The sequence below is a fragment of the Solanum tuberosum genome, unplaced genomic scaffold, assembly GCF_000226075.1.
Source record: "Solanum tuberosum cultivar DM 1-3 516 R44 unplaced genomic scaffold, SolTub_3.0 scf00281, whole genome shotgun sequence".
NCBI lineage: Eukaryota > Viridiplantae > Streptophyta > Magnoliopsida > Solanales > Solanaceae > Solanum > Solanum tuberosum.
In genome coordinates this window covers 114,694-125,667 of record NW_006239206.1, presented here as the reverse complement: position 1 = coordinate 125,667, position 10,974 = coordinate 114,694, and the positions used below count along the sequence as shown (strand labels likewise).

General features: G+C 33.1%; 2 protein-coding genes across 2 annotated transcripts; both read right to left on the bottom strand.

Annotated features, from left to right (window-relative positions):
* Positions 1-1,070: 1,070 nt before the first annotated feature.
* On the bottom strand, positions 1,071-2,912 carry LOC102591713 (expansin-A7). The gene is made up of 3 exons (XM_006358846.2): positions 2,690-2,912; positions 1,945-2,254; positions 1,071-1,572 (listed from the first exon to the last, which is right to left on the bottom strand). The coding sequence occupies exons 1-3, from the start codon at positions 2,874-2,876 to the stop codon at positions 1,260-1,262; spliced, it is 810 nt and encodes a 269-aa protein (XP_006358908.2). The 5' UTR covers positions 2,877-2,912; the 3' UTR covers positions 1,071-1,259.
* Positions 2,913-4,451: 1,539 nt separating this feature from the next.
* Positions 4,452-9,672, bottom strand: LOC102598666 (PGR5-like protein 1B, chloroplastic). The gene is made up of 11 exons (XM_006358784.2): positions 9,391-9,672; positions 8,486-8,601; positions 8,222-8,318; positions 8,026-8,126; positions 7,539-7,595; positions 7,361-7,437; positions 6,521-6,572; positions 5,704-5,814; positions 5,523-5,620; positions 5,348-5,424; positions 4,452-4,744 (listed from the first exon to the last, which is right to left on the bottom strand). Exons 1-10 carry the CDS (start codon positions 9,572-9,574, stop codon positions 5,355-5,357), a joined length of 963 nt encoding a protein of 320 aa, XP_006358846.1. The 5' UTR covers positions 9,575-9,672; the 3' UTR covers positions 4,452-4,744; positions 5,348-5,354.
* Positions 9,673-10,974: the final 1,302 nt, after the last annotated feature.

The window sequence follows — 10,974 nt, the reverse complement described above, 5'->3', positions numbered from 1 at the left end:
GTAGAGGGGGGGGGGGGTGGGGGGGGGGGTGAGGGAGTAGAGTCAGGTGACAAAGGCTGAATGAATGATTTTGGAGGGGGTGGATATGATGATGGCAATTCATGTCAAAAAAGAAAGAGGCGTGCTTAAGGCAAAAAAGGCTCTTTGTATTACCTTATGCACTTAAAATATTCTATCTTTTGGTTTTCATTATATTTATATGTCCCCCACTCCAATAATGGATAATTCTTGATTGGCAAGGAGCCATTCAACAAATTAAATCCTTCCATTCTTGTAGATTTTTTTTTTAATCTACGATCCGTTAAAGATATAATAAAGTAAATAAAAACATATGTTAATGTTATTTCTAATCGCACGTTTAAATTTTTAGATGAGATGATCAACAATACACAATCATTGTTTAATCTTCTCTTGAATCAATCACGAAGCTTCAATTAATTATTTAGGTTCTGATATTTTTATCTCCCGTTAGGAATTTTAAGTTAAAATATTAAAAAAAACATGCAGGTTTATTGTTCGCGATTAGTTCAAGTTTATGGTATGATACTATATGGAGTTATTTTGTATGTAAAATTACTTGTGTTACAAAATATGATTAGATTCTCAAGTTAGTTTTGATGATATATATAGCTTCAATTTATAATGAAAGACAATTAGATGATGAATTAGATAATTAAGCTTAATTTTGTTACTCAATTGTCATACATCTCAAGTATATTTAATAATTTTCTCTTGATAAGTTCTTATTGATTTCTTGATTAAAGAATAACCCCATGCTAATTATGATTAGAGAAGGAAAAAAAAGAATTCTGATTTTTTTTCTTTCCATTATTAGTTGGTACATCAGATTCATTTTTTCTACCTAATTATATATATCTTCTAGTGATAATCAGAATATAGTATTTTGATCCAATTATTGCTCAAATTTGTTTGGTATAATTTTCGTTAATTAATTCGTTTAATCAATGTCTTCATTGTCACTAATTGGAATTATGCATATGTAACACTTGTAAAAAAGAAATTATATATGATAAAATTATTGTTCTATTCTTTTCAATAGTGATGAAAGACTAGGTACAATATCACAAAATAAAAGTTTTATGACAAATAACAACAAGAGGAAAAAGATGGCCGCACCACTCCTTGAAGGGCGCCTAGATAAAAAAAAAGTGAAGGCGAAAAATATTGCCTATAATTGAGGCTCGGGATCGGGACTTCTAGAAGGCTCAGAAGAAAATATTCAGAATCTACTGACTCGACTAATGGAAGTTGACATTGGCCTGGTAAGTCATGCCTACACGCCAATTAGAAGGTGCAACATTATTAACTATAATTGTCTCATGAGATGTGTATGAAGTGAGCTTGAATGAAAGTGTTTGGCCTGAAAGTGTTGCAAATGCTTGATATGATGCTCCCCAATTGTGGCTCATGCTCATCCATCCTGTTTTACTTCCTTTCACCCACATGCTTGCCACGTCACCACCTCCCGCCACGTTCATCACGTATACCAATAACCAATAACCGTTTCCTTGGAGCGCGAATTTAATCCCACCTTTCTTAACGCAAGGTACCCTATAACCATAGACATTTTTTTAGAGGTAAGAAATGATGCAAAATTAACCCTAGAGGGACAAAATTGGAAATTTCAAAGAATTTCTTAAAATTATTTGACTCGAACTTCCAATCTACTGGTTGATGATAGTGGTGCATATATACTTTACCGCCCAAGCACAATCTTGATTAAAATTCAATGAAATGAAGAATTTTTTAAAATTGCATGACTCGATCTTCTAACCTACTGGTTAATGGTTCATTGTCCTAAAAGTTGATTCTTTAATTAAAGTCAACAAAATGAATAAATCATGCTTGTAAATTCTTTACACTACCACATATCTCGATAACTTTTTCAGGTGATCTCATGATGTAAAAATTACTATTACGTACCTGCGGTACGATACAGGGACAATGCCAGCCTTCCATTGGGCAATTTTCATGAAAGCAGGTTTTGCCATGTCAAAATGTTGGCGTGGTGGGTTGCACCATCCACCATGGTTTGAGTCTTGGGACCAATTAGGTGGACAAAGGTTTGTGGCTGTAATTGTGGTAAACCCTGTATAGCAAAATTTTGATTTTACACACATTATTTGAAAACATTGACCACATGAATATCCATTGCCAAATAATACTGTGCTCAATGCTGCTGTTGCTGTTCCATAACCTGAATTAAACAAGTTTCCATATCCACAAGCTCCACCTAAAAAACCACAAAAAAAAAATGATTATACTGTCAGATCGCCTAAAAGACTATGACAAATAACGAGTGAGATCAGTAACTTGAAAAATAAGACAAATAACATACTATAACAGGTTAAAATCCAGTAATAATGTATATATTCTCTACACTATAAGTGATCAACGAGTTCAATTGAACCCAATATTTTAAAGCTGAGTATAGATATTCGTGTGGAAAATTACTGAACTTCGAAAAAAAATATTTGGTGATTTTTTTAAAGACATAATTAAGTAATGTTTTGTGTAACTTGGTTGATTCACATGCATAATGGATTATTCCGAAATCTAGATATATATAAGGAAAAAAAAATTATGGTACGTTGATGGTAGACTGTAAAGGTGTAACCAAACTATGAAAAAAAGGATTTATATAGTCGATATCAGCTAAGTAACGCACCCATTGTTTCAGAAGCAGTTTCGTCTCCGTAAAATGTGGCAAAAGCTTGTTTCCAAGGCATGGCTTTAAACATAGTGGGGCTAATGGTGGGGGTGGAATAATAGGGTGCAGCCATAGCTTGATGAAAAAATGCCATTGACACAATGATCAAGAAAATCAAACTCAATTTGCAATTAAAAGATGCCATGTTTTTTTTTTCTTTCTAAGGAATGAAAATGTTACACTTAAAAGACAATTTTGTTTGATGAAATTGACATATAAATTTGGTCCTTTTATAGTTTGTGTCTAAGGGATATTATAATTAAAATATTGTAACCTTCGTGCCCCCACGAACATTTTAGGGATATTAAGTCAATTGTTTTATAAAAATAAAATATAAATTAGAGTCAAATGTTTTGTTCTAAAAATTATTTTATCTTAATTGTAACACGTAATCAAAACTACAAGGTTTGTTACATTTGTTTTTTTTTTTATAACGTGCAAGCAAGTTATGTGGTACATTGGTGCTTAGCCCGCCGTACTGTTTTCAAGATTGATTTTTTCTTAAAATATATTTCCTTTCGTTTTAATTTATTTGTCTGATTTTGACTATAGTACACACGAAATTTAAGAAAATAAAGAATACATACTTTTGAATCTTGTAGTCTTAAACTAAAAATATATAAAATGTATCAAAATTTCTTTTAATCTTCCGATATTAAACATGTCACACATCGATGGAGCTAGAATTTAAAGTTTATGGGTTTAGAATTCTAATTCTTTAAGCTAATAGTTTCTAAATATTCAATGAATTTTTTACTACAAATTCAGAATTTAAATCAAAGTTACTGGTTCGATCGAATCCGTAGAACGTTGAAATTAAAGAATTTTTAAAAAGAGAAGAAATATTCTTTTTTTAAACGAACTAAAAAGAAAAATAGGACAGACAAATTGAAATGGTGAGAGTAACAGAGATGTTCTAAGAATGTAGGCTAACATTGAACTTAAACTTGATTCTAAGTTCTCAGAATTTTGTTATGATTAATTGCATGTATTGTGTCTCTCTTTTGACAAATTAAATAACTTTAAGAAATTTTGAAGAGTCAGAAGGAATAGTTGATAATAAAAAATAGTAAAAGGAGGATAGAGTTTGGTATGCATGGTTACGTGTCAAGCAGAATATGGGCAGGAAAATCAGTACAATTTCATAATTAGTGCAACTGAATTGGGCTTTTAACAACCCCAATTTTATTTTATTTTCAAATGGTAGGAAGAAAATTAAAAAAGAGAAATATCATTATGTTTCTTAAAAATCGAATTAACTTGATGGATATGAATTATATCACTACTAAAACTTACTTCCATTAAAATGTCCAACTAAAAATTGATCTATTTTCATATATATTTTGATTGAATCAGTGAGAAAAGATAAAATGTTCAATGATTATTCTCAACATTTCAATGGAAATCTGCTTTCCACTGTTCTCTTCGCTGAAAATTGGGTGGAAAGATCATATTTTATAGCACAAATTGCCCATAGTTTGGGTGGGAAGCTCAAATTGCCCATAGTAGTGTATTTGATTTAGTTTTGATTTAACCCCATAATTGACTAACGACTCAAACCGAATCATGAACACCCCTAGCTGAGCCAAAGGAGGTTCAAAAATTGCTATAAGTCACTAGGTCAAATCCCCTCCGTGACATTATTATATTATTTTTTGAATCCCCTTGTTTGAATTTCTGACTCCGTCATTAGTTATGATGCATTCAATAAAACATCAAGTAAAGCTGAACATAGGATCTAACTCTATTCAGGATATTTGATAATCTGAATCAAAACATTCATAATCTCCCCTTTGCTTAAAATTTGTTAAATTTTTAGCCTATGGTATATACATACATTACTTTAACTACATATTGACACACTGCAAATTGCAAAGCATCCACCATTTAACATAAGAAATGGTTTTTTATTTTTACAAATTGCTCTCATCATGTACATATTGATATGATTTATTTCCCATGCAAACTGGTGTTAGTGCATTCTCTTTGCAGATGTCTCACACACATTTCACCCTGCATTTACAAGTAAAGTTGTCAGTTACAACAACAACAACTACCTTTATCGGAGTAGAGAGACTGTTTCCGATAGATCCTCGACTCAAAAGTTCAGTCACCATCATGGTTGATCAGTTTAAACTTGTCTCCACACAAAAAGAGCATAATTCTATACATGAGTAAAGGCGGATTTATGCAAATGTCCCTCTTCTAGACCACCATTTCGATTTTAGCCCTTAAATATTACCCTTCCGAACAATGTTAGGCTCACGTCTAATGTTTGCTCATATATTGCTTCACCTTACAGACAAAGCATCACATTATCATAAACGTTTGCAATTTTCCAAGGTTTTAGACAGTGGTCTAATGTTTTCTCATAAGATTTTGAGTTTGCTCAACAAGGATCAGACTGTAGTTTAAGAGGTCTATAAGTTGCAAGAGAAATTAAAAGATGATCATTTACCAAAAGTAGTCCGGAATAGGGACAATGGGTGAAAATTTCACTAAAATAAGCATCTCTTCTTTATGTTGCGTTAGGTCCAAGGTTCATTTTCCTTTAACATAACATAACATAAGCGTCTTTTCTTTCTTCCTTGAGAAATAATAGAATAGTATAAGTACCTAGATTTCATGCGCTACTTCCTTCCGGCAATGTGATTAAGCGTGTGGCTGAATCATAGATCATCTCCGTAGCACAACTGAGAAAATTATATCAATGGTTAGACTATGGAGATATAAATCAACTAGAGAATGATGATGGAATAACCTTAGAAGACATCGACACTTTTGGACTTACTTTGTGCATTTCACTTTGTTGGTTTTACCTCCACTAGACACAGATAATATGGTACCGAAGAAGGAAGTGTTATCTGTTCCACAATTCGGACAGGGGCCCTGAAATTTAAGTTTATCATGCATCAATTTCAAATAGATACAACCTTTACATCATCATACAGAAGGGTTATGAACTTTTATACCTTTAAGATCAGAAAATCTTTAACGATAATGTTTGTAAATGTAAAGGATAGCCACAATATGAAGGGCAATGCAGCAAACCACACGAAAATGAAGCTGAATGGCTCTGGAAGCTGCAAAAAAATGAACCACAGTTAGTTTTCGAGAGAAAGAAAAATGATCACAGTTAGTTCTCCCAAAGAAGACGAGCAGAAACACGGATAAGGAACTAGTTGAGTTTAAATTTCCAACATGTGCATATGAGTTTCTTGTCACCAAATAAGCTTGCCAAGATATGGTCTTATGATTCACAAACACGCATGATATCGGAACTGGCACCCCGAGACACAAACACAGGTACAAGCATACTTCATTTTCCTTTGCATGCATATGCAACAATGACTAAATTACTAAAATTGGTAAGTGCAGAACAATGAAGATCAATTGTGGTCATATGGAAGAAACTAAGGTTAATCAACATTACCACATCTGCAGATTTTGCTCAGAAGTGTAGTAATTATTAACACCTCTCAAAAAGATTAGGCGTAATTACAAACACCACTCTTACTTCAAATCCTTTCGAGAAACTAGTTTGAACTCCTAACTTACCATATACTGCCTTGATTAATCTATTTCGAGACATTCTCTACTATAAATCCATCCGGATTCACCACCCATGTTAGTATTGGCTCATGCTTTGAGATCTTCCAACTACATGTCTTTTTGCTTAAGCTAATGAACATTGCCAACAAGTTTTGACCAAGCTAGTGCAGAATATTTTGCACTTAATCACTTTGACTAGGGAGAAAAAGTGAAGAACCAGGCAAGTGAATGATATACCTCCAAAAGATAAGTGATCTCAAATCCAGTTAAATCATCGAGGAAAAAAAACCTGTAATACAGCAACCAAATAAATCATATTAAAGAAAAATCGGAATGTTGCTTTATGAGCAAGGAGTACAAATACAAATACTTTCCATTTTTTACAGAGACTGAAAATCATCAAGAATTCAAGATACAAACATGAAAGATGTAAGAATGAATTTATAAATTGATGGAAACATTAGGGTCAGACTGAATTTTTTTTTACAGAGAGCTAGTTATCCTTCTTTTTGCTGTGTTTCTTCTTTACTTTCATTGTCGCATTTTTGTTCCGTGCCCATGAAATAAGGCCGAGTTGAAACTCCCTCTATCCTCAGTTATTGCGGACAGGACAAGCAAGTTATTGAGGGTTCTTTATACCAAATACTTTCACACTAAATGGGATAAAACAAGAAATATCCTAAGCAAAGATTTGACTAGATGGTATTCACGAACAGATGACAAGCATGAGTGAAGAAGGGTCTTATGTTACCATTTTTGGTGGTAAAGAAGATGTTCATGTCTTCCATTCCCCAAACCCACTTCCTCTTTCAAGATTGAGTTAGTGTTCCGATAGGCAAGAGAAATGTCTATTTGATAATGTAAATACAAAAGAGAGAAAGAACCAACCTTCAAACTCTCTAACACAAGATTTCTCCTTCTCTTACTTCTTAAAAGCTCAACAGTAAATATTTTTGGTGAAGACTTTAAATGCTACCATCATTTTTTGAAATGGACCAAACATTTTTTGTTGCTTGAAACTATGCAAACAATGCAATTGTGAAGTTAAATATCGAGAGACAAAGAAATTCTACTCACAATCCAAGCGCAACAACAGCTGCAGGGACATTTAGCAAGAACATCTTCAGATAATCAATATAAAGGTCACTGTAAACCTGTGGGAAGTAAGTTCGATCAAAGGCATATTATGAGGATATGCAATGGAAATAATGTAGCATGTCATCGTAATGCAAATGGAAAAACTGATGGGACAAACCTTTCTACTACGGAGACTGCATCGTGGACCCTCAACCACAATATCACTGCCATCCATCTAGAAATTAAGAGATCCAAAACAAGAAAATTTTGAAAATGGCAGAAGAATGAGATAATTTTCAAAAAGACAATGCATAAGCGAGCAAGAAAGAAAAGTAGCAAAGAATATTTGGTATGTCCATGGACCATGTTCACAGGGATAATAAATAGAAGAATAGCCATATTAGTGACTGGCCAAACTCAAAAACAACCTGATACCTAAAGAAAGTACCAGATAATTGTTGATATTCCATAATCTGAGCTTATACAATGTAATCAGTCACTAGTTCGAAATACCAATTACGTTGCTCTTATTTTTCTGGTGTATTTGTTATTGCAAGTAACATAAAGGGATTCTTTATAATAACATTCGGTACCAAGCTATACTTTTCTGTTGTATTGTATATCAAACATTAATATATGAATATGATTGACCAATGGCAAAGAACCTTAAGTTTCAACTTCAGCTTGTCAAACTCTTGATCTGTCAAAATCGGATTCCCAGATACATAAGCCATAGAAGCTTCCAAAAATCTCTGTTCATCGGCACCTACATTGAGAGGACTTGCCGTCAAGGGACCATATCAAAGACATACAAAGACCATATTGTAAGAGTTTAGATGATTAAATGAAATTGTTCTATACTTAGCATGACAACGCTGCTCCCTTCCCACATAAGTTCTTCCTTGAGGTTATCAAATTCCTCATTCGACATTATGGCCTTTCCTTCATAATAGAATGACTGTGGTACACAACCAAGACAAAGCCATTCTGTTCGTTAGAAAGGGAAACCAAACGAAGCAATGAAGAAGAACAATCAAAAGCAGTAAGATAAACTGCATACACAAGCCTCAATCATCATAACAATATAAAATCCAGGGAATGAATAGAAAATATTTGCTTCATTACTTGTAGTGCTTGGAGAAACTCTTGTTCCATTTCACCCATAGATTTCTTTTCTTTCCTGTCAAGACTACAATACTGCAAAATTTTGGTGTCCTCTTCCGCTTCCTCTTTGACCTGACCTGAAAGCAAAAAAATGAGGTTTCATGAACATAACATGGTATGGGAACCATGAAATGGAGAATTTGGTTGAACATGTTTAGGCACTATCATCGATTTCTTTTACTCCTGTTAGTAAGGTAGTTGACAGTGAATCACTTTTCCTTGCAACAACCTTGCCTCGCCATATTGATCATAGAAAAAGTTTACTTTTCTGAGGTGCAGCAGAGTACTACCATCTATAACAAGTGATTGCAAGAGTACTACCATCTATAACATCTAAAGTATTTGAACTTGGATTGAATCCTAGATTCCCTAAGCAATACGAAGCATCTACCAACTGAACAATCCTTCCAGACAATCATCAACTCAGAAAAAATAAAAGGGAAAAAGTTCAAATTTCCCCTGTACTACACGAAATATCTTACTTTACCCTACGTTATACTTGCTCGAACCATACCCTTGCTATTAGAAAATAATCTTGTAGTTACACTTAGAACTTAAACAAAGCTCCAAGATGAACTAAATGAATTCCACATGTCCACGAAAAAGGTCCAAAATTGCACCTTTACTTTTCAGTATGGCATAAAATTAATTTCTATTATACTTCAAGTTAGAGTTAAAGCCCCATTAAGATCAATGAAAAATACAACCATTTACTAACAGTTAACAAATTCTCTAAGGCTATGACTGAACCCCAAAGTACAATAATGGATAAAAATCAAATCTTTAACCAATTTCCCTAACATAAACCAAAGATTATCCACAAATCACAGTAAACAGAACAAAGATGAAAACATTAAATCCCTAACCTGGCTGGTCAGCAGCAGCCTTAGGGGAAAGAATCAACAACTTTCTTCTAATAGACAACTTCCTACTGGCAACAAAAGGGATCAATGGGAGCCTTGGTGAAGAAGAAGAAGAAAAGATTGGTCTTTTAAAAGGGGCATGAAAAAGTTTAGAGCTTGTTATACTGAATCCAAGTTTGGTGGCCATTCTTGTTCTTGATAGAGGTGACAGCAAATGTGAAGAAACTTAAAGGGAGTAAAAAGAAGAAAAAATTGATGCATTGTGGGAAAAATCTTGAATGTGATGGTTATGGTAGAGAGGGAAAAGGAAAGAGTGGCAACAAATGAGAGGAATTCAAGATAAGGTTAATGTGTGGAGGGAAATTAATTTTTTCTGTCTCTATTTGAACTTCATCAACAAAATCTTTTTGTTTTTTCATTGGTGTTCGGAGTAATTTGAATTCACATTGTGTAGAGCCTCATTCAGATGAAACTATTTTTTATAAAGAATTTTTTCATATTTATAGCTCGAACTCAAGATCTCTCTAGCTAATGAAGGAACAATCTCATCCACGGTACCTAGTGATGGCAAAATCTTTTATTTTCTAAGTTTAATTTGAGTAATTGATGTTACATGATCTGCCACGTCAGCTTTCCTGTGGTTGAACACCAGAATCTAGGATCCTACAATTGCTTGACACATGGAGGCTTGGCTTGTTCACGTGTTTGTCACGTGGGATTGATCCATCCAGCTATATTTTGGTTCTTTATCCCGTCTTTCGAATTAAGCGATTATCTTTCTAAAAGTCGCAATTTCATAAGTTAATTCATTTTACTTTGAATATAGGAGTTGTTATAAGTAAAATTCGAGAAATTTTTTTTAATTATATGAAAAATCCTTCAAGAAGTCATGCATGAATATCTTGTTGGACATCTAAGTAATATTCGTACTGATTTTTCATATAATTATAAAAAAAACAAGAATTTTAAGAAACATTTGAAACAATCCGTTTTAGAGCAGATTTGAGCTTTCGTGCTCACTTTTTGAGAGAATAAAAATAACAAAAAACTTGGAGGAAGTTTTTTTTTTTTTAAAAAAATTGAGGTCTTAAATTTTATTACATGTAAAATTATTTTTATTAGGAGTACCTGTTACCCCTTCTATGAAGTTTCTTTCTGGATGTGAAATTACTTTTATTAGATGACTATCATTTTACTAAGTCGTTTCAAATAAAATTATTGTTTTTTTTTTTAAAAAAAGACTGATAAATAAAACTCATAATGAAAAGAAAAAATGATAACCAAAATGGAACAAGATGTACATGGACATGATAATTAATGTTCCATTTTACTAGCAATAATTTTCAAATAAAAATAACTTGACTTATCCCTCTAAGGATATTTATTATCCAACTATTGGCTTTAGCCTAACAAGACCTTTTTTATCGGGACATAACCAGACACGATTACAACACAATTCAGAAGTATGAATACACTCACTATCCACTATTGGGACAGCAGTAACATTATGATTAGTATTTTCTATTGTGACTTTAGCTTTCATGATCTCAACTCCGATTAACTCCGGCCACTCATACGACACCGTTT

Coding starts and splice junctions, on each gene's coding strand:
- LOC102591713 (XM_006358846.2), bottom strand. CDS start 2,876: ATGGCATCTTTTAATTGCAAATTGAGTTTGATTTTCTTGATCATTGTG. Junction 2,255..2,689: donor AACTGCTTCTGAAACAATGG/GTGCGTTACTTA, acceptor GTGGTTTTTTAG/GTGGAGCTTGTGGATATGGA. Junction 1,573..1,944: donor GTCCCTGTATCGTACCGCAG/GTACGTAATAGT, acceptor CTATGGTTATAG/GGTACCTTGCGTTAAGAAAG.
- LOC102598666 (XM_006358784.2), bottom strand. CDS start 9,574: ATGGCCACCAAACTTGGATTCAGTATAACAAGCTCTAAACTTTTTCAT. Junction 7,596..8,025: donor AGCTGAAGTTGAAACTTAAG/GTTCTTTGCCAT, acceptor CTTAATTTCTAG/ATGGATGGCAGTGATATTGT. Junction 5,815..6,520: donor AGATCACTTATCTTTTGGAG/GTATATCATTCA, acceptor ATTTTTTTGCAG/CTTCCAGAGCCATTCAGCTT.